Consider the following 27,722-nt stretch of genomic DNA (forward strand, 5'->3'; position numbering starts at 1 on the left):
CCCTCACTGGAACGCTTCAGGCTTATCAGGTTACCGGAATCGAGTCCGAAGGGGCCGCGGGTCTGAGCGCTTCGGTAAGATAAGTGCGGCGGGAGGGGGCTCTGCGGTTTTGGGGGGCCCAGGGCGGGAACCCGGACCCGGCTGGGAGTCCGGAGCCTGGCCGCAGCCCTGCCCCTCCGCTCTTTCTGGGCGACCTTAAGGCGGTCGCTGCCTTTTTCTGAGCCCTGACCGGGCCGAAGGCGGCCCGTAGGCGCTCAGGACTCCCAGCACTGCAGAGGGTGTAAGGTCTGACATCCAACACACATTGTTCAGTATTTCTGAAGGAAGAACTCAAGCTCCGGGAAGTGAGGCTGGGGACTGGGCGGGCAACTTGGGGACCGAGTGTAGGATCCACGTCCAAGGTTGAGGGCGGCCGAACTAGCCAGGCAGCCGTGACCCCAGTGCTTTTCTGACGTTTCTTAGCTTCCAGAGCCCAATACATACAGCTGATACACGCAGACCAGATCTGGTCAGGTTCTCGGAAGCTGAGTCCAGAGCAATGCTGTTGAAGACAGGTACCTACACCGGCTGGGGTGGCTTGGGAGGTAGGGGTGAGTGCTAGAGTGCTACAAGGAGGGCTTTGACTGGTGCTTCTTCCCTAATGTGGGTATGTGGGGAGACAGGTTCCCTCTCTCTTTTACTTAGAGCTGGGCAGGAAGGGAGGAGATGCTTCCCCATACAGGAATCATTTATCCTTTAAAGGGGCCCTTCCTTTCTCACTTCCTCCCCCTCAAGTACAGAGGCCCTATCTGATGTGATATCAACATGTACGGAGAACCGCCTGTACAGTCCCTACAGTAACTCCATATTACAGATAAGGAAACTGAGGCCCGAGGAGGAAAGGGCTTACTTAGGTGAGCTGATTGGGTGCCCGTCCTGGCTGGCTTACTTCTTAAGCCTCTCTGAAGCCTCTTGAGGGTCTGTGGTAGAGAGCAAAGAGCCCTAGACCGGGGCTCAGGAGTCCTGGAGTCTGGCTAATGGCCCCGACTTAAGGATTTTTCAACTTTACTGTGGAGTGAAAGCGACACACATTCAGTAGAAACCACAGTACCTATACAACCATTGTGTTTCAGTATTCAGTAAATTGCATGAAATATTCAACAATTTATTATAAAATAGGCTTTGTGTTAGATGATTTTGCCCAGCTGTAGGCTAATGTGCGTTGTCGCACCTTTTTTTTTTTTTTTTTTGAGATGGAGTCTCACTCTGTCACTCAGGCTGGAGTGGAGTGGCGTGGCGCAAGGCTCACTGCAACCTCCACCTCCCAGGTTCAAGCAAGTCTCCTGCTCAGCCTCCTGAGTAGCTGGGACTACAGACACTCGCCACCTCAACCCGGTATTTTTTTTGTAGTTTTAGTAGAGATGGGGTTTCACCATGTTGCCCAAGCTGGTCTTGAACTCCTGATTTAACGGTGATCCGCCCACCTTGGCCTCCCAAAGTGCTGGAATTACAGGCGTGAGCCACCGTGCCTGGCCTGTCGGCATTTTTAAGGTAGGCTAGGCTCAGCTATGATGTTTGGCAGGTTAGGTGTATTAAGTACATTTTTGACATAATATTTTCTTTATTATTTTGAGATGTGGTCTCGCTCTGTCACAGCCCAGGCTAGCATTCAGTGGCACGATCTCAGCTCACTGCAGCCTCCGCCTCTGGGGTTCAAGTGATCCTCTTGCCTCAGCCTCCCGGGTACAGCACACGCCACCACGCCTAAGTTTTTGAATTTTTAGTAGAGACAAGGTTTCACCTTGTTGGCCTGACCTCAAGTGATCCACTCGCCTCGGCCTTCCAGAGTGTTGGGAATGCAGGTGTGAGCCACTGCACCTGGCTGATGTGATATTTTCAACTTACACTGGGTTTACGAGAACATAGTTCCATGGTAGGCCTAGGAGCATATGTACTGTTAAGTTCTGTATATGGGATGGGAGGAGCTGATGGGGGTTATGGGAAGGACATAACTTCAGGTGTTAGTTTTGCTAATTCAAGCACTGCTGTGGTGACAGCCAGACTTCAAGCCACTGCCTGGCCCAGGCACCATCCTCCCACTTACTGCTTTGCAAGAGCCAGCCATTGCAGGAAGAGCCAATTCTACCCTAAACCCAGAAGTCTAGTTTCCCTTATATATAAGCAGGCAGCCTCTGTAGGGCTGAGCAACATACAGATGGGATGGGATGAGGGCTGGAGCTGTGGGGGCAACTGACAGTCACCATCCCCTCCTCCCTTGCCCCCTAGTGCTCTTGCTGGCGCATGTGGCCCAGGTGCTGATGCTGGACAATGGGCTCCTGCAGACACCACCCATGGGCTGGCTGGCCTGGGAACGCTTCCGCTGCAACATTAACTGTGATGAGGACCCAAAGAACTGCATCAGGTGAGTAAGGTCCACACCCACCTAATGAGCCTTGCCCAGGGCCCTGCAGAGTTGGGGGCAGGAAGTGGAGGGTCCAGTAGAAAACAGGACAAGGTCAGAGTTCTTCATCCCAGAGACTGCAGCCAGAAGTCACTCGGACTGTCTGACACCTAGCCCCGTGACCTGCCTGGGGCCTCTGTAGGGACTGTCAGGCCCCAGCCTGGTCACGAGGCAGAGACCTTACATGAACCCAGCCCCTGAGATAACTGTTAGAAGGTCAGGCCAGGCCCCGGTACTTCCCCTGACCCAGTCCTGCCTTTTGGCCTGGGGCCAGCCACTCCTTTCAAGCCAGCTTATGGCTTATGGCACAATCCCTGGTGGTCATTTACACTGATACCTGGCTTAGGGCTCAGCAAGGTCATGGTTTTTATAGCCCAGATTCAATCAGAGCTGAGGCAGGGTGTGGGTGAGGGCCGGGCTGGGTCCCTGAGCTACCCCATCCCTCCGCCCCTCACTAGTGAAAGGCTCTTCATGGAGATGGCTGACCGGATGGCACAGGATGGATGGCGGGACATGGGCTACACATACCTCAACATTGATGACTGCTGGATCGGTGGGCGCGATGCCAGTGGCCGCCTGATGCCAGATCCCAAGCGCTTCCCTCATGGCATTCCCTTCCTGGCTGATTATGTGAGCCTGACCCCTGCCCTGCCCTTGGCCTCAGGGCTAGACCACTTCTTTCACCCTGCCTTGCTCAGGGCTCATTTACATGATTGAGATCTCACAGTCTAGCAGGGGGAAACAGACAAATGAACACCAACTTTGGGCCCACTGTGGTGAGAGCCAGAAAGGGCATCTCACGCAGTCTGGGATTCCAGGAAGGTTCCCTGGAGGAGGCAGTTCTTGAGCTGAACCCAGAGAGATGGCATTGGAGGCGGAGAGGATGGCAGGAGCAAAAGCCTAGGGGCAAGAAACAGCCGCTGGGAAGTGTGTGTTGGGGAAGAGGTGGGCCATCATGGGCAGAGGCCAGGCCAGCATGCTGGGATCACCTCCTTTGGTCAGTGGGAGTCACTGGAGGTTTAATGGAACCGGGTCAGATGTGCCTTGAGGAGGCTCTCTGAGGGTCCTGCTTGAGCCCACTGTGTCCTCAAATCCCCACAGGTTCACTCCCTGGGTCTGAAGTTGGGCATCTACGCCGACATGGGCAACTTCACCTGCATGGGTTACCCAGGCACCACACTGGACAAGGTGGTCCAGGATGCTCAGACCTTCGCCGAGTGGAAGGTAGATATGCTCAAGCTGGATGGCTGCTTCTCCACCGCCGAGGAGCGGGCCCAAGGTGAGTTACACAGCTGGCTGGAGTACACAGGCAGATGGGGAGGGTGGCCATGGAGACCCACCCAGCGCCCTCCTGGCTGAGCTTCCCAATTCCCCCCACCCAGCGGTTAGGGGGATTGTGGCTCCCAGGCTCCCTAAATATGGGTGGCAGCATAGCCCACCCCAGAAGCATCTGAGGCTCTGGGTATGTGGGAAGGCACCTACTCTTTGGAGCTTGTGTCTTCACATCTGTTGGGAAAAGGTCTGGGCTAAGGCCCCAGACTGCCTCCTGCCCCTCCTCAGGACTGAAACAGACTGGGCTTTCTCTAGGGTACCCCAAGATGGCTGCTGCCCTGAATGCCACAGGCCGCCCCATCGCCTTCTCCTGCAGCTGGCCAGCCTACGAAGGTGGCCTCCCGCCAAGGGTAAGCCATTCTGCGCCCTGCCTGATGGCGCTTCCCACACCCAGGCCTCCTTGCCTTCTGAGTGCCAGGCTTCAGGGATGGGGCCTTCCAGAGCCAGGGCTGCTCTCACCACAGGTGCCCATATAGTGATTTGTAGGTGTCTAGAGACCTGTGTAAGTACCCCAAAAGAGCTGATGGGCTCAGCCAGCCCAGAGAGGTGTGTGTGTTGGAGGGAGGGGCAGGCCTTAGAGAAGAAGCCCTTGTGAAGTGGGCTGAAGGAGTTGAGATCAGAGGCAGGAGAGCCATCTGTGCTGGCACACAGCGCCCAGGATCCCAGGAGGTGCCCATTAGACAAGGAGACCCAGAATGCTGGGGAGGTCAGGCAGGTGGGGCCGAGCCTCGGAGTGGCCTGTGGGCTCATGAGGGGTCCCTCAGCATGTCTGACACCAAAAAGGGTGGGCTCAGGCCTGTGGAGCTGAGAAGACAGCAGACAGCGGTTTCTCATGAGAGAACATGGGGGTGGGTGGGTGTCAGGGAGGGTTGTTTGTGGGTGCACCAGCCTGGGCCCACACCCTGGGCTTGACCCAAGCTGGCATGAGAGGGCAGGGTAGGCTCCTGGCACCAGCATGCACAGAGGGGAAACCCCAGTAGCCCCAGAGCAGGGCCACCCTCTGAGGCCCTCCTCATCCTAAGCAAGCTGGTGGGTCCTGTTCTCTTCCCCCTTTCCCACTCTGTGTCTCCTACTGAGCCTCCCCAACTCCTGTGTGGGTCTCTGGGCTGCAGCATGTGATTCTGGTGCTGGACTCTGCGTTCCCCTCGACATCCAGGTGAACTACAGTCTGCTGGCGGACATCTGCAACCTCTGGCGTAACTATGCTGACATCCAGGACTCCTGGCAGAGCGTGCTCTCCATCCTGAATTGGTTCGTGAAGCATCAGGACATACTGCAGCCAGTGGCCGGCCCTGGGCACTGGAATGACCCCGACATGGTACCAGGATGGAGGGGGATGTCCCTAGGCCCACCATCTGTGACGACCCTGTTCCCCACTGCCCTGTGCTCTCTTCCTTCCTGGAGGCTCACTGCCGGGTTCTAGGTCAGCACTTCTGAAATTTGTCCCTGAACTAGTTGCTTTAGACTTGACCTAGAAGCTGGTTTCCAGGGCCCCATCCCCAACATTTTTTTTGTTGTTGTTTTGTTTTGAGACAGAGTTTCGCTGTCTCCCAGGCTGGAGTGCAGTGGCTGGATTTCGGCTCACTGCAAGCTCCACCTCCCAGGTTCACGCCATTCTCCTGCCTCAGCCTCTCGAGTAGCTGGGACTAGACACCCACCACCATGTCCAGCTAATTTTTTGTATTTTTTAGTAGAGATGGGGTTTCACTCTATTAGCCAGGATGGTCTCGATCTCCTGACCTCATGATCCGCCCACCTTGGCCTCCCAAAGTGCTGGGATTACAGGCGTGAGCCACCGCGCCCGGCCCCATCCCCCACATTTTGCATCAGAATGTTTAGGGGAAGAACCTGGGAATGCCCACTGTTAACCATCTCCCCAGGCAATTCTGTTGTTTCTGAAAGCTCAAGAACTTGGGTCTGTAATGATCCTGGAATAAGATGTTATTGCTGTGCAGGTTGAAGATCATGACCTTGCTATTCCTAGTGCCTGGACTGCCCTCCCCCGTCTGCCTCTGATCCTTTTGTCAATGCCCTGCCTTGTCCTCCACAGGCACGACTGGCCCTCACAGTCCTGCTTCTAGCCCTTCCGTTTTATCTCAGTCATTGCCCTGTGACATTTTGTTGTTGCTGCAATTTATAGCTTTATAATTATGTTAGTCAACAAGCATTTACTACCTGATTGATTCTATGATTATAAGAATTACAAGTGCTAAGCCAGGAGGAGGGAGCAACCTGGAGGAGCAAGAACTGGCCTGCTGTGGAGTCCCAGCTCTAGCTCTGCCAGTTTACCTTGGGCAAGTAACTTAATTTGTTCTGTGCCTCAGTTTTGTCAATTGGAAAATAAGAATAGTAGCTACCTTATAGGGTTGTTTTGAGCGTTAAAATAACTGAAATGCTTGGCACAGTGATGGACACATACACAGTGCTTAAATTGTTGTCACTAAGCCTGTAACTTGTGTCCTGACTATGGACTGCTTGCCCTGGGGTCAGGAGTCCCCTTGGTCCATTCAGCTGTGGCTAGGGCACATGGGTGTGGCCAGTGGTAGGTGCAGGGACTTTGTCCAGTTCTGTTTCCTACCACTGTCACCCTGGAACATTTATTGACTTTACCTAGTTTATAAGCTTTTTGACAACAGGAGCCCATTTGATCATCTGAACAAACCGCAATGTAGCCAGGGCATATTACCACCCCCATCATCCCCGCGGGGTTTTTGTTTTTTATTTTTTGAGATGCAGTCTTGCTCTGTTGCCCAGGCTGGAGTGCAATGGCGTGATCTCTGCTCACTGCAACCTCCGCCTCCCAGCTTCAAGAGATTGTCCTGCCTCAGCCTCCCGAGAAGCTGGGACTACAGGCGCCTGCCACCATGCCCGGCTAATTTTTTTTGTGTGTGTGTATGTTTTTAGTAGAGGCGGGGTTTCACCATGTTGGCCAGACTGGTCTCGAACTCCTGACCTCATGATCCACCCGCCTCAGCCTCCCAAAGTGCTGGGATTACAGGTGTGAGCCACCACACCCGGCCTATTTATTTATTTAGAGACAGAGTTGTGCTCTTGTTGCCCAGGCTGGAGTGCAATGGCATGATCTCTCGCCGCAACCTCCGCCTCCCAGGTTCAAGTGATTCTCCTGCCTCAGCCTCCCAAGTAGCTGGGATTACAGGCATGCACCACCACGCCTGGCTAATTTTGTATTTTTGGTAGAGACGGGGTTTCTCCATGTTGGTCAAGCTGGTCTCAAACTCTTGACCTCAGGTGATCTGCCCTCCTTGGCCTTCCAAAGTGCTGGGATTATGGGCGTGAGCCACCACACCTGGCCTTTTGTTTTTTGAGTCAGAGTCTCACTCTGTTGCCCAGGCTGGAGTGCAGTGGTGCAATCTCAGCTCACTGCAACCTCTGCCTTCTGGTTCAAGTGAATCTTGTGCTTGAACAAGTAGCTGGGATTACAGGTGTGCACCACCACGACTGGGTAATTTTTATATTTTCAGTAGAGACGAGGTTTTGCTATGCTGGCCAGGATGGTCTCTAACTTCTGGGCTCAAGTGATTCACTTGCCTCAGCCTCCCAAAGTGCTAGGATTACAAGCATGTGACACCTCACCTGGCCATCTGTCCACCTCCCTACCACCGACTCCATGTTCTTGATGGAAAATAAAAGCTGATGCTCAGATGGAAAGTAACTTAACTCCCCCAAGGCCACAGGGCTGGGGAATGGTGTTTGCTGAACCAGGCCTCCTCCACATGCAGCCATCTTTCCCTAATCCCTAATTGCTCTTCCTCAGCTACAAGTTTGGGGATGGTCCCTGTGTCTACCTCCTTGAGGAGATCAGAGCTGACTACTCCTCTTCTCTGTCCCCAGCTGCTCATTGGGAACTTCGGTCTCAGCTTAGAGCAATCCCGGGCCCAGATGGCCCTGTGGACGGTGCTGGCAGCCCCCCTCTTGATGTCCACAGACCTACGTACCATCTCCGCCCAGAACATGGACATTCTGCAGAATCCACTCATGATCAAAATCAACCAGGATCCCTTAGGCATCCAGGGACGCAGGATTCACAAGGTACTGGGGTGTGGAGGGAAGGAAGGGGAGGGCTGAGGAACTGGGCTCTCCTGAGAGAAAGGCTGCCAGCCTCCCTGGGGGCAACACCTGGGGAGGTACAGGAGTTGCCCAGTCCCCAACCAGGGCTCACCCATCTGGTTGCTTATGATTGTTGAGGACTGTGCTAGGAGCTGCTCCAACTGTCCTCCTCTTGCTGGGTGAGACCAGGGCTGAGCAGGACAGCTGAAGGGAGTCGGGGATGAGAGGCATCAGCCATGTAAGTGCACACAGGAAGGGTGAGGCACAGGGCTTCTATACACCTGCGATGGCCTGCGGAGAACTTGGGCTTCCCTCCACAGCAGGAGGAGCTGGTTTGTTTTTGAGACAGGGTCTCACTCTGTGACCCAGGCTGGAGTGCAGTGGCACAATTTCGGCTCACTGCCATCTCCACCTCCCGGGTTCAAGCAATTCTTGTGCCTCAGCCTCCTGAGTAGCTGGTACTACAGGCGCCTGCCACCACGCCCAGCTAATTTTTGTATTTTTAGTAGAGACACCATGTCAGACTTGTCTCCAACTCCTGGCCTCAGGTGATCCACCTGCGTTAGCCTCCCAAAGTGCTGGGATTACAGGCATGAGCCACTGCACCCGGCCAGGAGAAACTGTTACAGTCAAGGAATACAACGACTACTAGTGGCTGCTATTTATTGAGTACCTACTATGTGCTGGGAGTTTTAGATACCTTTTCTCAGCAAGGTAGGTATCTTGCCATTTTACGAATGAGAAAACTGAAACTTCAAGAGTCTGAGTAACTATATCGCAAGGCTACACAGTTGGTACAAACAAGACTGGACTTCAGTGTCACCTCAAAGCCTTTGCTATTTTTTTTTTTTTTTTTTGAGACAGAGTCTCACTCTGTCACCCAGGCTGGAGTGCAGTGGCCGGATCTCAGCTCACTGCAAGCTCGGCCTCCCAGGTTTACGCCATTCTCCTGCCTCAGCCTCCCGAGTAGCTGGGACTGCAGGCGCCCGCCACCTCGCCCGGCTAGTTTTTTGTATTTTTTAGTAGAGACGGGGTTTCACAGGGTTAGCCAGGATGGTCTCGATCTCCTGACCTTGTGATTCGCCCGTCTCGGCCTCCCAAGGTCCTGGGATTACAGGCTTGAGCCACCGCGCCTGGCCTTTTTTTTTTTTTTTTTTGAGATGGAGTCTCACTCTGTAGCCCAGGCTGGAGTACAGTGGCGCCATCTCAGCTCACTGCAACCTCTGGCTCCCAGGTTCAAGCAATTCTCCTGCCTCAGCCTCCCAGGTAGCTGGGATTACAGGTGTGCACCACCAAGCCCGGCTAATTTTTTTTTTTTTTGTATTTTTTTCAGTAGAGACAGGGTTTCACCATGTTGGCCGGCTAGTCTCAAACTCCCGACCTCAGGTGATCCACTGGCCTTGGCCTCACAAAGTAATGGGATTACAGGAAGCGTGAGCCACTGTGCCCGGCTGCCTTTGCTCTTTACCAAATCCTGGACTCTGGTAAAAAGAAACCTACAGAACTACAGAAGGCACCCATAGAACTGGTGATGCCCAGAGGAAGTAACAATTCCCTGCCAGAGGGGCTGATGGTGGAGCTGGGCCTGGAGAACCTTCTGGAGGATGGCAGTTCACATCCAGCTCTACTCTCCACCCTCCTGGAACAGAGATCACTGTTCCCACTGGACAGAACCCTCTAGGCCAGCACTGGCAGCTGTTTGGGGCCGGCACTCACGTGCTGTACTGTCGTTGCTTCCCCGTTTCTGCGTTTATCCCTCCCATTGTCCTATGAGCTTCTGGGGCAGGGCCTCATGCAGCATTTGTCTCAGTGTGCTCGCATAGGGGTCGGGCTCAGAGTAGGTGTTGATGAGTATCTGCTGAGTCAGGGAAGGCAGGCAGGTAGGGTTAGATAAGCTGGGGTGCTCGAGGCCTGTGGCATCCTCCCCAGCCTGTGTGATATGGAGCTGTGAATTGGGGGACCCAGAACTCAGGGAGGGCCAGGAAGGCAATGGTAGGTCCTGTCTAAGCAAGGGACCCCAGCCAGTAGCCATCTTCTGTGCCCAGGAAAAATCTCTTATCGAAGTGTACATGCGGCCTCTGTCCAACAAGGCCAGCGCCTTAGTCTTCTTCAGCTGCAGGACCGATATGCCTTATCACTACCACTCCTCCCTTGGCCAGCTGAACTTCACCGGGTCTGTGACATACGAGGTGAGCACCCGGCTGCCTGCAGCCATCCACCTGGGCTTCAGATTTCCGTGGGAGGGTATTGTGGGGGGTGGTTGTTCACATATGGCCTCCCCTGAGCCGTGGGCTTAGGGCCTCTGGCAGGTGCCCATGGGGAGTTGCAGGCACTGAGAGCTGCAGCCACAGCCGTGCTCTGCACCAGTGTTTTCAACCTATGCAAACAGAACTACTGCATATAAATATGAATCCCATTAGCCTCTAGGGCTGTACTCCTCCCTCCCAAGGGTCAGCCCTTGCTGGCACATTCCTCACAGTTTTCCAGGGGCTGGGGCTTTCTCCACTGCCTGTGCTTGGGCATCTGTTGGATTTGCTGGTGGAGAAGTGATGGGGATTCGGGGCTCCCACTTCTGTAGGGCATACTGGAAGCCCGGCACAGACAGGCCAAAGTCCAGGAAGAAGGCTTCTACATCCTCTAGGGGGGGTCTCTGTGCAGCCATTCTCATGGTGGCATTGGTGATGTCCCTCCCCACTGCAGGCCCAGGACGTCTACTCAGGTGACATCATCAGTGGCCTCCGAGTTGAAACCAACTTCACAGTGATCATCAACCCTTCGGGGGTAGTGATGTGGTACCTGTATCCCATCAAGAACCTGGAGATGTCCCAGCAGTGAGGAGCTGGGACATAGGACAGGCTGTGATGGCACCACTGAGCCTAGACCATGGATCCTTGGCATGCCCAGGGCAAGTGGGCAGGTTCTCTGCTCCCCAGGCCTGCTTGGTGACTGACCCCATCATACCCAAAGTGCAATCTCAGGGCCAGGTTCTATGCCCTGCCCAAGCGTAAACCTTCTTGGAAACTTTTGGGGCAATTTTCCTGTGGCCTTCCTGGCTTCTACTTCGTGTGCGCAGCCCCACAGACGTTGCTGAGCAACTCGCCAGCCTCCCAAGCCCCATGCCCATCAGGACTCTAGCCTCTGACCTTGCTGCTGACTCTGAAATCAGGATTTGGAATTTTTCAAATTAGGAGTAAAGAGATCTGACCTCTTGTCAGGAATGCCCATGAATCGTGTGATTGGCTTTTCTACCCATAGAGGGCCTTGCAGGCTGATACCACCTGGGAGTGAGGGTCACAAAGGAGACCTTGGCACCTTCAGGTCACCAATAAACCTGTTCTTTAATCAAGTAGTTGTAATATGGACCTGGGGTACCTTTAGTTAGGGACTCTGGTGGCACTACACGGGGTGCTGGATTCAAATCTCACCTCTATCAAGATGTTTGGCATCTTCTGGCCCGTCCTTTTCCAAAGTGACCGGAAGATTCTACTTCCAAGAGATGCCAGATTTGCCTCACACCCAGGAGCTGCCCCTGCTGTGCCTGGTATGCTGGCAGTGGTGATGGTGACCTCCTTTGCAGCCAGGTTGTCACAACACAATGAGGCCAAATAGCAATGCTCCTAGGTCCTGCAGCTTGTGCTCTGCCCAGCAGTGCCCCTGATCCAGCACTTCAGCCTGCTCTTCTCTCTGGTGGCTCCACCCCCACCCCTACTTCTTTCCCTTTATTATTTCTCTCCCAACCTGGCTGCAAAGGAGGTTCATATTCCCCAGATGTGTCCACAAACCTGTCCAGGAGTTGTGTCTTAAAATTGATTTCCTGTTCCTCTTCCTTAGGACAGGGGTGACAGTCAAAGCAAAGGAATGATGGATTCTTGCCTATCTTGCTTTGGTCCTTATTTCCCAAGCCTTCCTCTTTTAGCCAAGGCTACAGGGCATTTGTCTTCCCTGGTGGCTCTCTCCCCTTTGGAGAGAGCAGGTGGCAGAGCAAGCTAGCTAGGTCCTCCTTGGGCTTTGAATGTGGGAGCACCCAGTGCCCCAGGCCTTGCACTGTCCTGCCCAAGGAGTATTTCCTGGGTGGATCTCCCATACTCCTCAGGGTTCTGAGGTCCTTGTATTTAGGGTATGGTGTAAAAACTTACATGTACACATTTTGTTACATCACTTAAGATTACTGGAGCTTTGGCCGGGCGCGGTGGCTCACGCCTGTAATCCCTGCACTTTGGGAGGCCGAGGCGGGCGGATCACGAGGTCAGTAGATCGAGACCATCCTGGCTAACACGGCGAAACCCCGTCTCTACTAAAATACAAAAAATTAGCCGGGCGCGGTGGCGGGCGCCTGTAGTCCCAGCTACTCCGGAGGCTGAGGCAGGAGAATGGCGCGAACCCGGGAGGCGGAGCTTGCAGTGAGCCGAGATGGTGCCACTGCACTCCAGCCTGGGCGACAGAGTGAAGACTCCGCCTCAAAAAAAAAAAAAAAAAAAAGATTACTGGAGCTTCACTGGTTAAATATAGGGTCACCAGAGAAAGTTCCTTTCCCCAGTTGATATCTTGAGGCTGTTGAGAAACTTAGGACAGAAGCCTACCTCATCCCAGGCCTCTGTCCTTGAAGGCCTGCCCCTCTGTGCATAGCTCTGGCTTTGGGTCTTGTTCATAGTGCTGTTCAAGCATAATGGAATAGTCTCAGGTGGGGACACCTCTTGCCAGCTCCAGGAAGGCTTTCCCACCAGTCTGGGATGTGGTGGGAAATGAGTTGAGACCAGGGACTTGGGAGTTGGGTCAGAGTTGAGCCTGGACTTAACCAATTAATTCCCTTGCCTTTCAGCCCAAGATAGCTACATGTCTTTACTTGCTGTGTAAGTTATCCTTTTGTCCTGGGAGCGCCTGATTGATCCTGTCTCTTCACCCTTCATTCTTTCAACAAACATGCCATCTATCTCCCAGGACATTTATTCCTTTCTATTCAAGGCCAGTTAGGAATGCAATTATTTTTTCTCAGTTCAATACAGACTTGTTTGGACCCAAGGTACCCTTTCTCTTTTTAAAAACTTTTTATCATGAAAACTTTCAAATACAAAAATAAAATGGTAGAGTGAACCTCCATGTATCCAGCATCCAGCTCCAATAACCATCAACTTGTACCATTATTTAATCTCTCTTCCTACACATGCTCTTCTGATGTGTGAGCTAGAGTATCTGAAAGGAAATTTCAGAAAACCCTAAAAACCACTATGTCTCTAACAGATAAGGGCTTTAAAAATACATACATGGGCTAGGGGTGGTGGCTCATGCCTGTAATCCCAGCACTTTGGGAGGCCAAGGTGGGTGGATCACAAGGTCAGGAGATCGAGACCATCCTGGCTAACACGGTGACACCCCATCTCTACTAAAAATACAAAAAATTAGCCAGGTGTGGTGGCGGGCGCCTGTAGTCTCAGCTACTTGGGAGGCTGAGGCAGAAGAATGACGTGATCCTGGGAGGCAGAGCTTGCAGTGAGCCAAGATAGCGCCACTGCACTCCAGGCTGGGTGACAGAGCCAGACTCCATCTCAAAAAAAAAAAAAAAAAAAAAAAAAAAAATATATATATATATATATATATACACACACACACACACACACACATATATATAACGTTAATACAATTTTCCTATCCAACAAAACATAATTTTAAAATAATCTAATAACCAGTCTATGTTCAGTTTTTGGCAGTTGTCTCAACAATCTCTCTCTATCGTTTGTCTGAATCAAGATCCAGTAAAATGGTACAGCACGAACCACTGGAAGTTTGCTCCCTTCATAAAAGCATTGAAAAACCTGCCACATACTATCAAAATCAACTTTCACAGAACTCTGGAAATTAGCCAAAAGCTTGCAACCCAGAAAACTTCAACTAAAAAAAAAACACACAATTGAATTCCAGTAGGAACAGCAAGCTACGTGGTATTTTACCTTATTACCAGATTTTAAATCAGCTATTTTAAACACGTTCAAAGAGCCAAAGGAAGCCAGGTCTAAAGAAATAAAGGAAAAAGAATAAGAATGATGTCCAAACAGAATAACAAAAAAGAGAGAAAATATAGTGGGGAAGAAAGCACAAATTCTGAAGTTGGAAAGTACAATAATTGAAATACAGAATTCACTGAAGAGGTTTAGCAGTAGATTTGACAGAAAAAGAATCAGCAAACTTGAAGATAGATCTGTTGAAATTAACATCTCTGAGGAAAAGAAAGAAACAAGAATGAAGAACAATAAGCAAAACTTCCAAAACCTTTAGGATACCACCAAATGTACCAATATACACATAAAAAAAAGAAAGGGGCAGAATATTGGAAAAGAGAATGGTTGAAAATGTCTCACATTTGATGGAAAATATCTACCTATCCAAGAAGCTCAATGAACTCCAAGTAGGTTAAACTCAAAGAGCTCCATACCTGGACATATCATAATCAAACCCTCAAAAGACAGAATGTTGAAAGCGGCAAGACAAAAGCAACTCATCACACAAAGTAGTCTCAATAGGATTAACAACTGACTTCTCATCAGAAACCATGGGAAAACAAGAAGGCAATGGGTACATTTAAAAATAACCAAGAGTATAATTGGATTGTTTGTCACAAAGGATAAATGCTTGAGGAGCTAGATACCCCCTTTTCCATGATGTGATTATTACAGGAATGCAATGTCTGCATCAAAACATCTCATGTACTCCATAAATATATACACCTACTATGCATCCACAAAAATTAAAAATGAAAAAAGGCAGTGGGTTGACATATTCAAAGTGTTGAAAGAAAAAGACTATCTATGAAAAAATCTGTATTTGATCAAACTATCTTTCAAAAATGAAGGCAACATGAAAACATTCCCCAATAAACAAAAACAGAGTTCATCTCTAGCCAACCTGCCCTACATAAAATACTAAAGGATGTCCTTCAGGCCGAAATGGAAGGAAACTAGAAGTAACTTGACTCCACATGGATAAATACAGAGCACCAGTAAATGGAACTACATAAGTAAATACAAATGATTTTGGTTTGTAACTCATTTTTTTGTCCCCATTAAAAGGCAACTTAAATGCAGTAATTATAAACTAAGATGGGTAGACCATGTATAAAGATGGAATTTGTAACAATAACAGCATAAAGGAGGAGGGGAACAGCCATATAAGAAGCAAAATTTTTATATACAAGTGGCATGAATTAGTATTAATCAGAATGAGATAGTTGAGAATAAGATGTTAACGGTAATCCCTATGGCAGCCACAAAAACTTTAAAAATATAGTAAATATATGACAGATAAAATGGTACAAAATAAAATGTCTAACCCAAAAAGAAGCAGTAATGGAAGAAATGTGGAACAAAAGAGATTTAAGACATAACGCACAAATAGTAAAATGGCAAATGTAAACCTTATCAATAATTATATGTAAATGGATTAAACATAGATCGACAGAATGCATTTAAAACATACACACACAAGTACACACACAATCCAAAAATGTGCTTTATTTAAGAGACACTTTAGACTCAAAGACATAATAAGTTGGAAGTAAAAGGGCAGGAAAAGATACACCATGTAACTGGTAGCAAAAGTATTAGGGTTGGGGGGGTCTATGTTAATATCAGAAAAAGACTTTAAGACAAAAATTGTTACTAGATCCAAGATTTTATAACATTGAAAGGATCAATCCACCAAAAAGATATAATTATACACAGTAGTATACCTAGCAAGAGTCCAAATATATAAAGCAAAACCAGACACAACTGAATAGAGAAATAGATAATTCAACAATAAGTGTTAGAGACCAACACATCACTTTCAATAATTGATAGAATGAGACAGAAGTTCAGCAAGAAAACAGAAAACAACATTATAAACCAATTAGACCTAACAGACATCTATAGAACATTCCACCCAACAGTAGCAGAATATACATTCTTCTCAGTACAAATGGAACATTCTCCAGGACAGACCATATGTTAGGCTATAAAATAAGTATCACTAAATTGTAAAAGACTGAAATTCCAGGCACGGTGGCTTACACCTGTAATCCCAGCACTTCGGGAGGCTGAGTTGGACAGATCACCTGAGGTCAGGAGTTCCAGATCAGCCTGACCAACAGGGTGAAACCCCATCTCTACTAAAAATACAAAAATTAGCCGGGCTTGGTGGCAGGTGTCTGTAATCCCAGCTACTCTGGAGGCTGAGGCAGGAGAATTGCTTGAACCCTGAGGCAGAGGTTGCAGTGAGCCGAGATCGCACCACTGCACTCCAGCCTGGGTGACAGAGTGACACTCGGTCTCAAAAAAAAAAAAAAAAAAAACTGGGCATGGTGGTGGGTGCCTGTTGATGCAGGAGAATCTTCTGAATTTGGGAGGCAGAGGATGCAGTGAGCCGAGATCACACCATTGCACTCCAGCCTGGGTGACAGAGTGAAACTGTCTCGGAAAAACAAAAAAAAAAAAAAAAAAAAAGACACACACTTTCAATCTCAGTATCTACCAAAAAGCTACAGTAATAAAAACAGTGTGGTACTGGCATAACAATAGATGTACAGTTCAGAGTCCAGAAATAAACCCATACATCTATAGTTAATTGATTTTTTTTTCTTTTTTAGACACCAGGTCTCACTCTGTTGTCCAGGCTGGAGTGTACTAGTGTGACATAGCTCAGTGCAGGCTTAAACCCCTGGGTTCAGGCGAACCTCCCACCTTGGCCTCCCCAAGCACTGGGATCATAGGCATGAACCACTGCATCAAGCCAGTTAACTGATTTTTTTTTTTTTTTTTTTTACACAAAGGTTCTAAGACCCTTCAATTAGAAAATAGTCTTTTAAATAAATGGTGCTGAGACAACTAGATATCCACTTTTATATGATATTCATTTTTATATGAATGTAACTCAAAATGCTTAAAAGACCTAAATATAAGACTGAAAACTATAAAACTCTTAGAATAAAACATAAGTGTAAATCTTAGTGACTTTGGATTATGCCACAGTTTCTTAGATAGGACACTAAAATCAGAAACAGGCTGGGTATGGTGGGTCATGCTTATAATCCCAGCACTTTGGGAGGCCGAGGCAGGTGGATCACCTGAGGTCAGGAGTTCAAGACCAGCCTGGCCAACAAGGTGAAACCCCATCTCTATTAAAAATACAAAAAAAAAAAAAAATTACCTGGGCTGAAGGAGGAGAATTGCTTGAACCTAGGAGGTAGAGGTTGCAGTGATCGTGCCACTGCACTCTAGCCTGGGTGACAGTGTGAGACTCCATCTCAAAAAAAAAATTTTTTTTAAATCAGAACCAATCAAATAATTTAAAAAAAGGTAAGTTGGACTTGATTAAAATTCAAAACTTTTCTGTGCCAAAGTATACTGTCAAGAAAATTAAAAGAGGCCAGGCACAGTCGCACACACTAGTAATCCCAGCACACCGGGAGGCTGGGATGGGAGGATTACTTGAAGCCAGGAGTTCAAGAAGAGCCTGAGCAACACCGTAAGACCTTGTCTCTATGTTTTTTTTAAATAAAAAATAAAGTTAAAAGACAACTCACGGGATGGGATGCAACATTTGTAAATCATATACTCCAGTTAGGGTCTAGTATCCAGAATATATACAACTTAATAAAAAAGACAAATGACTTAATTAAAAATAGGCAAAGAATGTGAAGAGACACATCTCCAAAGAGTTATACAAATGACTAATAAGCTCATGAAAAGATGCTCAACATTGGCCAGGCGCGGTGGTTCACGCCTGTAATCCCAGCACTTTGGGAGGCTGAGGCAGGTGGATCATGAGGTCAGGAGTCCTAGACCAGCCTGGCCAACATAGTAAAATCCTGTCTCTACTAAAAATACAAAAATTAGCCGGGCATGGTGGTATGCACCTGTAGTCCCAGCTACTCAGGAGGCTGAGGCAGGAGAATCACTTGAACCCAGGACGTGGAGGGTGTGGTGAGCCGAGATCATGCCACTGCACTCCAGCCTGGGCGAGTGACTCCGTCTTAAAAAAAAAAAAAAAAAAGGCCGGGCGCGGTGGCTCAAGCCTGTAATCCCAGCACTTTGGGAGGCCGAGACGGGCGGATCACGAGGTCAGGAGATCGAGACCATCCTGGCTAACACGGTGAAACCCCGTCTCTATTAAGAAATACAAAAAACTAGCCGGGCGAGGTGGCGGGCGCCTGTAGTTCCAGCTACTCGGGAGGCTGAGGCCAGAGAATGGCGTGAACCCGGGAGGCGGAGCTTGCAGTGAGCTGAAATCCGGCCACTGCACTCCAGCTTGGGCGACAGAGCGAGACTCCGTCTCAAAAAAAAAAAAAAGGCCGGGCGCAGTGGCTCACACCTGTAATCCCAGCACTTTGGGAGGCTGAGGCAGGTGGATCATGAGGTCAGGAGTCCGAGACCAGCCTGGCCAACATAGTAAAATCCTGTCTCTACTAAAAATACAAAAATTAGCCAGGCATGGTGGTATGCACCTGTAGTCCCAGCTACTCAGGAGGCTGAGGCAGGAGAATCACTTGAACCCAGGAGGTGGAGGGTGTGGTGAGCTGAGATCATGCCACTGCACTCCAGCCTGGGCGAGTGACTCCGTCTTAAAAAAAAAAAAAAAAAAAAAAAAAAAAAAAAAAGGCCGGGCGCAGTGGCTCATGCCTGTAATCCCAGCACTTTGGGAGGCTGAGGCGGGCAAATCATGAGGTCAGGAGATCGAGACCATCCTGGTTAACATGGTGAAACCCTGTCTCTACTAAAAATACAAAAATTAGCCAGGCGTGGTGGTGGGCACCTGTAGTCCCAGCTACTCAGGAGGCTGAGGCAGGAGAATGGCATGAACCCGGGAGGCGGCGCTTGCAGTGAGCTGAGATCACGCCACTGCATTCCAGCCTGGGCGACAGATGCCCATCATCATTAGTCATCAGTCACTGTAGAAACCTGCCTGGCAGTTCCTCAAAATGTTAAACAAGTTACCATATGATCCAGCAATTCCACTCTTAGGTAGATACCTAAGAGAAATTTTAAAATATGCCTACACAAAGACTTGTATGTGAAAGCTCACAGCATTATTCATAATAACCAAAAAGTATAAACAACTCAAATGTCTATCAACTGATGAATGGATGAACAAAATGTGTTATATCGATGCAATCCACACAGCATATCCATACTGACACATGCTACAACATGGTTGAACCTTGAAAACTTTATGCTAAGTGAAAGCCAGACACAAAAGGACAGGCATTGTATTAGTCCATTTATATGAAATGTCTGGAATAGACAAACCTATAGAGACAAAAAGTAGATAAATGGTTGCCAAGGGATGGAGGGAAGAGGAAATGAGAAGTGATTACTAATGGTTATGGCGTTTCTTTTTGGGTAATGAAAATGTTCTGGAATTATAGTGCCTATGGTTGCCCATCTCCCTGTTCAAATAACACGTGACTTTTGTTTCCTGACTGGAGCCTTTCAGGTATACAGAGAGCCTACAATTAGTTGCTGTTCAAGGATCCAGGTGAGAGACAGGGAGGCTGGGACAGGGGTGACTGCAGTGAAGATGAAGAAGAGGGACTGGCCAGATCTCCAAGACTCAGTGACCATTGGGAGGGGCTGCCAAGGCAATATGCACAGACCAAAGACACATTGGTAAAATAAAGACAAAAGAGAGGGGAAACTGTTGAAAAGTACCTATTTTGCCACTCTTATTTCCAGCAACAGTCTAGAATTTCTGGACTCCAAGGAAAAAATACAAGTAGGTTCCAGGCCTGGCACAGCAGCTCATGCCTCTAATACCAGCACTTTGGGAGGCTAAGGTGGGTGGATCACCTGAGGTCAGGAGTTCAAGACCAGCCTGGCCAACACGATAAAACCCTGTCTCTACTAAAAATACAAAAAATTAGCTGGGTATGGTGGTACACACCTGTAGTCCCATCTACTCAAGAGGCTGAGGCACAAGAATCACTGGAACCAGGTGGAGGTTGCCTGGGTGACAGAGCCACACTCCATCTCAAAAAAAAAAAAAAAAAAAAAAGAGGGGGCCGGGCGCGGTGGCTCAAGCCTGTAATCCCAGCACTTTGGGAGGCCGAGATGGGCGGATCACAAGGTCACGAGATCAAGACCATCCTGGCTAATACAGTGAAACCCCGTCTCTACTAAAAAATACAAAAAAACTAGCCGGGCAAGGTGGTGGGCGCCTGTAGTCCCAGCTACTCGGGAGGCTGAGGCAGGAGAATCACTTGAACGCAGGAGGCAGAGGTTGCAGTGAGCCGAGATCCGGCCACTGCACTCCAGCCTGGGCAACAGAGCGAGACTCCGTCTCAAAAAAAAAAAAAAAAAAAAAAAAGAGGGAAAAAATACAAGGTGGTTCCTGTTTACAGGGCTTCAAGAAGTTCTCAGAAACTATTCCTCAAGACAATCCCTGGAGAGGCTGTGTGTGAAGTCCTACAAAGAGAGACCTTTACCTCTACAAAGACCCTTTACCTCTCCAGGTTGGAACAAAGCCATCTGCACTGACTTGGGGTATGTAAAATAATAAACTGAGATGATTTTCCTTACTAAAAAGACTGACCAGTTTATAGAATGAGAATAAGATGGTAATTTAGTTGTATATCCTAATATCTAGATTTAAATCCTCGCTTCACTTACAGCTGTGCAATCTTGAGCACTCTACTTAATCTCTCTGTGCTTCTACTTCCTCTACAATGGGGATAATGTATTATAATATTCTATTTCCTTTATAATGGGGATAATAGTTCCTACACCTCATGGGATTATCGTTCAGGTTTTAAGTGAGCTAATTTGTGTAAAGCACTGAGAATGGCACCTGAATAAGTATTCAGGCCCAGGCTTTTCTAGGGTTTTTGCCACCTAGCTTGGGAGCCCTAGGACATTTAAAAAGCTGTGGGAAATCACAGTCTCTCCTTCTAAATGGGCTTCCCATCCCTCCCTTGACCCCAGCCTTTTAAAGACCAGATTTAGGTTTCCTGAACAATTAAGCAGAAAATGAAGAGTTCCCATATACCCTCTCTTCACTCATTATTTCCCCTATTGTTAACATCCTGCATTAATGTGGTAGATTTGTTATAATTGATAATACTGATAAATTATTATTAGCAAACATTCATAATTTACATTAGGGTTCACTATGCTATACATTCACCGGGTTTTCACTAATGTATCATGAGGCACACCCACTGTTACAGTATCATACATAATAGTTTCACTGCCATAAATATTTGTTCCACCTGGTTCATCCCTCCCTTCCCTCTCCCCGACTCCTGGCAATCACTTATCTTTTCACTGTCTCCATAGTTTTGCCTTTTCCAGAATGTCACAGAGTTTGAATCATACAATAAATAGCCTTTCAGATTGGCTTCTTTCACTTAGCAGTATGAATTTAGGGTTCCTCCATATCTTTTCATGGTTTGATAGTACATTACTTTTTAAGCAATGTACTTAAATGAATAATATTCTATTGTATAGATAATACCACTGTTTATCCATTCAACTATTCAAGGACATCTTTGTTGCTTCCAGGTTTCAGTAATTATGAATAAAGCTGCTATAAATATTTGAGTGCAGATTTTTGTGGACATAGATTTTCAACTTATTTGGATAAATACCAAGGAGCACAACTGCTGGGACATATGGTAAGAGTATATTTAGTTTAGTAAGAAACTGCCAAACCGTCTTCCAAAGTGTACCATTTTGTACTCCCATCAGCAATGAGCGTTCCTGTTGCTCCACATCCTCACCAGAATTTGTTGTCAGCATTTTGGATTTTAGCCATTCTAATAGGTGTATAATAGTATCTGTTTTAATTTGCAGTTCCTTAATGACATATGATGTTCAGCATCTTCTAATATGCGTGTTTGCCATCTGTTTATGTTCTTTGGTGAGGTGTCTGGGTCTTTTATCCTTTTTTAAATTAGGTTTTTTGATGGGCTGGGGGAATGGAGTCTCACTCTATTGTCCAGACTGGAGTGCAGTGGCATGATCTTGGCTCACTGCAACCTCCACCTCCTGGGTTCAAGAGATCCTACTGCCTCAACCTCCTGAGTAGCTGGGATTACAGGCATGCGCCACCACACCCAGCTAATTTTTGTATTTTTTTAGTAGAGACGGGGTTTTGTCATGTTGGCTAGGCTTGTCTCAAACTCCTAACCTCAGGTGATCCACCTGCCTCGGCTTCCCAAAGTACTGGGATTACAAGCATGAGCCACCACGCCTGGCCCAGATTGGTTTTTATGTTTGTTTTTTTAATTATTGAGTTATAAGAGTTGGGTTGTTTGTTTGTTTTTAGAGACAGGGTCTTACTCTGTCACCCAGACTAGAAGGTAGTGGCACAATCATTGTTCACTGCAGCCTCAAGCAATCCTCCCACCTAAGCCTCCCGAGTAGCTAGGACTATAGGAATGCCCAGCTAATTTTTATAGTTTTTTGTAGAGACAGGGTCTCGCTATGTTGCCCAGACTGGTCTTAAACTGGCAATCTTCCCACTTCAGCCTCCCATAGGTTACAGGCATGAGCCACCTGTAAATTTTAGATATAAAAGATGGCAGAATGTGCCACACCAAAATGTGCCACCTTTTTTTTTTTTTTTTTTTTTTTTTGAGACGGAGTCTTGCTTCTTTACCCAGGCTGGAGTGCAATGGCGCAATATTGGCTCACTGCAACCTCTGCCTCTCAGGTTCAAGCAATTCTCCTGCCTCAGCCTCCCCAGTAGCTGAGATTATAGGCACGTGCCACCACACCTGGCTTATTTTTTATTTGTATTTTGTATTTGTATTCAACCTATCGTTTTCTTTTTCTCTTTTTTCATGCTTTTGATGTTGTTTCTAAAGACTCACTGGAAAAGCCAAAATGTTCTTTTTTTTTTTTTTTTGAGACAGAGTCTCGCTGTCGCCCAGGTTGGAGTGCAGTGGCCGGATCTCAGCTCACTGCAAGCTCCGCCTCCCGGGTTTACGCCATTCTCCTGCCTTAGCCTCCTGAGTAGCTGGGATTACAGACGCCTAACATAACACCAAGCTAATTTTTGCACTTTTAGTAGAGATGTGGTTTCACCATGTTGACCAGGCTGGTCTCAAGGCATGAGCCACCACGTCCGGCCATGGTTTTGGTACCTACAAGTTTTTGGTCTCAGAGTATGAGTTAGCAAGTGTTCCTCTCTACTCCTATTTTCTGGAACATACTGAATTTACCAGTGAACTCACCTGAGACTGGTGCTTTATTTTTTGGAAGGTTATTAATTATTGACTCAATTTCTTAAATACATATAGGGCTATTGAGATTGTCTATTTCTTCTTGTGTGAGTTTTGGTTGTTTGTATCTTTCAAGGAATTAGTCCATTTCATCTAGGTTATTGAATTTGTGGGCAGAGAGTTGTTCACAATATTCCTTATAATCCTTGTAATGCCCATGGGATCAACAGCGATTTTCTCTTTCATTTCTATGAAATTTCACTTCACAGAAATTTGTCTTTTTTCCTTAGCCTGGCAAGAGGTTCTTTTTTTTCTTTTTTTTTTTCTTTTTTCTTTTTTGAGACAGAGTCTTACTCTGTCACCCAGGCTGGAGTGCAGTGGCATGATCTGGGCTCACAGCAAGCTCCGCCTACCGGGTTCACGCCATTCTCCTACCTCAGCCTCCCGAGTAGCTGGGACTACAGGCGCCCACTACCACGCCCGGTTAATTTTTTGTACTTTTTTTTAGTAGAGACGGGGTTTCACCATGTTGGCCAGGATGGTCTTGATCTCCTGACCTCATGATCCGCCCGCCTCGGCCTCCCAAAGTGCTGGGATTACAGGTGTGAGCCATGGTGCCCGGCTGAGGTTTTTATCTCTTATTGATTTTAGACTGGGCATAGTGGCTCATGCTTCTAATCCCAGTGCTTTGGGAGGCTGAGACAAGAGGACTGATTAAACGCCAGGAGTTCAAGACCAGACTGGGCAACATAGTAAGATGCCTATCTCTCTTCAAAAAATTAAAAAGAAATAAAGAAAAAAAAATTAGCCAGGTGTGGCATGTGCCTGTAGTCCCAGCTATTCAGGAGGCTGAGGCAGGAGGATCAACTTGAACCCAGGAGTTCCTAGTTACAGTGAGCTATGATCAAGCCACTGCACTCCAGCCTGGGTGACAGAATGACATCCATCTCTACAAAATAATTTTTGTGTTTTTTTTTTTTTTGAGACAGAGTCTCGCTCTGTCACCCAGGCTGGAGTGCAGTGGCGTGATCTCGGCTCACTGCAAGCTCCATCTCCCGGGTTCACGCCATTCTCCTGCCTCAGCCTCCCGAGTAGCTGGGACTGCAGGCACCTGTCACCATGCCCGGCTAATTTTTTTTGTATTTTTAGTAGAGATGGGGTTTCACCATGTTAGCCAAGATGGTCTCAATCTCCTGACCTCACGATCCACCCATCTCGGCCTCCCAAAGTGCTGGGATCTGGCCGGGCGCGGTGGCTCACGCCTGTAATCCCAGCACTTTGGGAAAAAATTTATTTTCTGGCCGGGCGCGGTGGCTCACGCCTGTAATCCCAGCACTTTGGGAGGCCGAGGCGGGCGGATCACAAGGTCAGGAGATCGAGACCACAGTGAAACCCCGTCTCTACTAAAAAAATACAAAAAATTAGCCGGGCGCGGTGGCGGGCGCCTGTAGTCCCAGCTACTCAGGAGGCTGAGGCAGGAGAATGGCGGGAACCCGGGAGGCGGAGCTTGCAGTGAGCCGAGATCGCGCCACTGCACTCCAGCCTGGGCAACAGCGTGAGACTCCGTCTCAAAAAAAAAAAAAAAAAAAAAATTTATTTTCTGAGACACAGTCTCTGTCACCCAGGCTGGAATGCAGTGGCACGAACATGGCTCACTGCAGCCCTGACTTCCTGGGTTCCAGCAATCTTCCTGCCTTAGCCTCCCCAGTAGCTGGGACTACAGGCACACACCACCATGCCCAGTGAAAGTTTTTTATTATTTGTAGAGACAGGGTCTCCCCTTGTTGCCCAGGCTAGTCTCAAATTCCTGGGCTTAAGCAATCCTCCTGCCTTGGCTTCCCAAAATGCTGGGATTACAGGCATGAGCCACTATACCTAGCCAAAACCAAAATTTTTATTGATCTTTTCAAATAACAAAATTTGGTTTTCTTGATTTTCTCTATTAATTCCTGCTATGGCTTGAATGTTTGTCCCCTCTGAAACTCATGTTGAAACTTAATCCCCAATGGGGCTGTATTGAAAGCTAAGGCCAGCTGGTTGTGGTGGCACATGCTTATAATCTCAGCATTTTGGGTGGCTGAAGTGGGAGGATTGCTTGAGGCCAAGAGTTCAAGACCAGCCTAGTCAACATAACGAGACCTTGTCTGTAGAGATAAAAAAAGATTTAAAAAAATTTAGCTGGACATGGTGGCACACGCCTGGTGGGATAGGGACAGGGATGGATAGAAAGCATTCTAGGCACAGACTTGGTGAAACAGGAGAGCAAGGCACGTTCAGGTAACTCTTCTCCAAACTGAAAAGATAACTATTGCCTCTCTGAGGCAACAGAGAAGGAAATCTTTTCTTTGGTTAACAACTTCAAACTCTAGCTTCAGGGCAGGAGAGGTGGCTCACGCCTGTAATCCCAGAACTTTGGGAGGCCAAGGTGGGTGGATCACTTGAGGCCAGTAGTTCAAGACCAGCGGCCAATATGGTGAAACCCTGTCTATACAAAAATACAAAAAATTAGCCAGGCATGATGGCAGTTCCCTATAATCCCAGCTATTTGGGAGACTGAGGCAGGAGAATCACTTGAACCCAGGAGGTGAAGGTTGCAGTGAGCTTAGATCGTGCCACTGCACTCTAGCCTGGGTGACAGAGCAAGACTCCATCTCAAAAATAATAATAATAATAATAATAATCTAGTTCCAGTAGTTTTGGCTAGGGTGTCAAAGATTGTTGAAAGAACATTTGGACTTTAAAAGCAATTTGCTTTTCCTCAGTTGTGCACATGCATGCAGCTGATCCAGAATGGTTGCTGGCCCTTCCCTCCATGCACATGCTCACAACTGGCCCTTAAATTCACATGGATGCACACCACCAACCCCATAGCTACACACACACACACCTGCCACTGTGTGTGTGCCTAGAGTCAACTCCAGCCCCTGCTGTTGGTCCTGGCCTTCACCACAATATATGCCCAAATCTGGCCATTGCCATCACACATGTGCCAGCAGCTGGCTCCCACAACTGAGCATATACACACCACCAGCCCTAGTCCCCACCACGGCTTGTTCCAGTCCCTTACTGCTGCACCTGGAAGCATTGCAGAGAACCTCAACAGCCCTTGCAGCCACTGTAGGCCCCCACACCTCTTGTCACCAAGGACCACACAGTTGCTGACATCACTGACCCAGCTCCATGAACCAATAAAACACTGTACTGCTCCATGAACCTGGAGCTGCCACATGCCCCCACACTTTGTGGAGGACCACTAGAACCAATGCCATGGCACACTGCAGCATGCTGCTCACCCACTCCTGAGAACTGAAAGTCTTTCCTTACCAAAGCTACTCTATAAAACCTAGAAGAGATGGATTGCTTCTTCTCCTTTTTTTGTTTTTTTCTTGGCTCACTGCTACCTCTGCCTCCTGGGCTCAAGGGATTGTCCCACCTTAGCCTGCTGAGTAGCTGGGACTACAGGTGTGTAGTCCCACCATGCCTGGCTAATCTTTGTATCTTTTTTGGTAGAGACAGGGTTTCACCGTGTTGCCCAAGCTGGTCATCTTGAACTCCTGGGCTCAAGTGATCTGCCCACCTGGGCCTCCCAAAGTGCTGGGGTTACAGGCATGAGCCACCATACCCAGCCAATGATTATTTCTCTAAATGCGCAAACACCTATGCAAGGCTAGGAGGATCACAAGGAATCAGGGAAACATGACAACACCAAAGGAAGAAAATAAGCTTCTAGTAAATAATCCAAAGAGATGGATATCCATGAACTGCCTGATAAAAAATTCACAATAATTGTTTTAGAGAAATTCCACAAACTACAAGAGAACACACATAAACAATTTAATGAAATCAGGAAAAGAATATAAGAACGAAATGAGAAGTTCAGCAAAGATAGAGGAAAATTAAAAAGAAACATTCTGGAGCTGAAAAATACAATGACTGAACTACCAAATGCAATACAGAACTTCAGAAGATAACTCAAGTAGAAGAAAGAATCTGCAGACTCAAAAACAGGTTATTTGAAATTATCCAATTGGAGGAGAAAAGGGAAAAAAGAACTAAAATGCATGAAGAAAGCTTACAGGATTTATGAGACACTATCAAGTGAACTAATATACACATTATGGGGTTATGAGATGAAGAAGAGAGAGAGAATGGAGTAGAAAGTGTATTTGAAGAAATAACTAAAAAGATTTCCAAATCTTTGGAGAGAAATAGACATCCAGACTGAAAAAGCCCATAGGACCCCAAATAGGTTGAATACAAGTCTACAACAAGGCACATCACAATGAAACTGTCAAAGTCAAAATTTGAAAGATGCAAGAAAAAAGCAACTTGTCATTCAAGGGAATCCCTATGAGACTATCAGATTTCTCCACAAAAATTTTGCAGGCCAGAAAAGAATGGGATATTTTCAAAATATTGACATAAAATGGCAACCAAGAATACTATACCCTGCAAAGCTATCCTTTAAAAATAAAAGACATAGTTTTTCCCACATAAACAAATACTGAGTTTGTCACCATTAGACCTGTCTTACAAGAAATGCTTAAGGGAGTTCTTCAAATGGAATTTAAAACATGCTAATCAGCAATGTGAAAGCATAAATCTCACAGGCAAAGGTAAATATACAGTCAAATACAAAATAATCCAACACTGTAATGGTGGTACCCAATTTACCCATAACACTAATACAAAAGT

At 47.6% G+C, this 27,722-nt stretch overlaps 1 protein-coding gene and 1 long non-coding RNA gene across 3 annotated transcripts; one reads left to right on the forward strand and one right to left on the reverse strand.

Moving 5' to 3' along the window:
• Nucleotides 1-13: 13 nt before the first annotated feature.
• Nucleotides 14-16,345, forward strand: NAGA (alpha-N-acetylgalactosaminidase). 2 transcript variants are annotated; one of them, XM_015150490.3, is made up of 10 exons: nt 14-74; nt 463-554; nt 2,266-2,401; nt 2,899-3,070; nt 3,542-3,719; nt 4,028-4,122; nt 4,929-5,090; nt 7,625-7,822; nt 9,886-10,029; nt 10,541-11,186. In XM_015150490.3, exons 2-10 carry the CDS (start codon nt 539-541, stop codon nt 10,673-10,675), a joined length of 1,236 nt encoding a protein of 411 aa, XP_015005976.3. In that variant the 5' UTR covers nt 14-74; nt 463-538; the 3' UTR covers nt 10,676-11,186. The 2 variants fall into 2 exon arrangements, 1 of the variants encoding a protein (XP_015005976.3); XR_013398964.1 differs by lacking the exons at nt 9,886-10,029; nt 10,541-11,186 and adding an exon at nt 16,125-16,345 and having other exon boundaries at nt 7,625-8,190.
• On the reverse strand, nt 16,264-27,671 carry LOC144331652 (uncharacterized). The gene is made up of 3 exons (XR_013398995.1): nt 26,605-27,671; nt 24,903-25,423; nt 16,264-16,335 (listed from the first exon to the last, which is right to left on the reverse strand). It is a non-coding gene; the product is annotated as an uncharacterized LOC144331652 (long non-coding RNA).
• Between the last annotated feature and the right edge of the window lie 51 nt (nt 27,672-27,722).

This window comes from Macaca mulatta, chromosome 10 (genome assembly GCF_049350105.2).
Source record: "Macaca mulatta isolate MMU2019108-1 chromosome 10, T2T-MMU8v2.0, whole genome shotgun sequence".
NCBI lineage: Eukaryota > Metazoa > Chordata > Mammalia > Primates > Cercopithecidae > Macaca > Macaca mulatta.

Bases quoted from the DNA above. Each gene is read 5' to 3' on its own strand.
- NAGA (XM_015150490.3), top strand. The intron at 3,071-3,541 runs GTGAGCCTGACC...AAATCCCCACAG, and splicing joins TTCCCTTCCTGGCTGATTAT to GTTCACTCCCTGGGTCTGAA. The intron at 10,030-10,540 runs GTGAGCACCCGG...TCCCCACTGCAG, and splicing joins CCGGGTCTGTGACATACGAG to GCCCAGGACGTCTACTCAGG.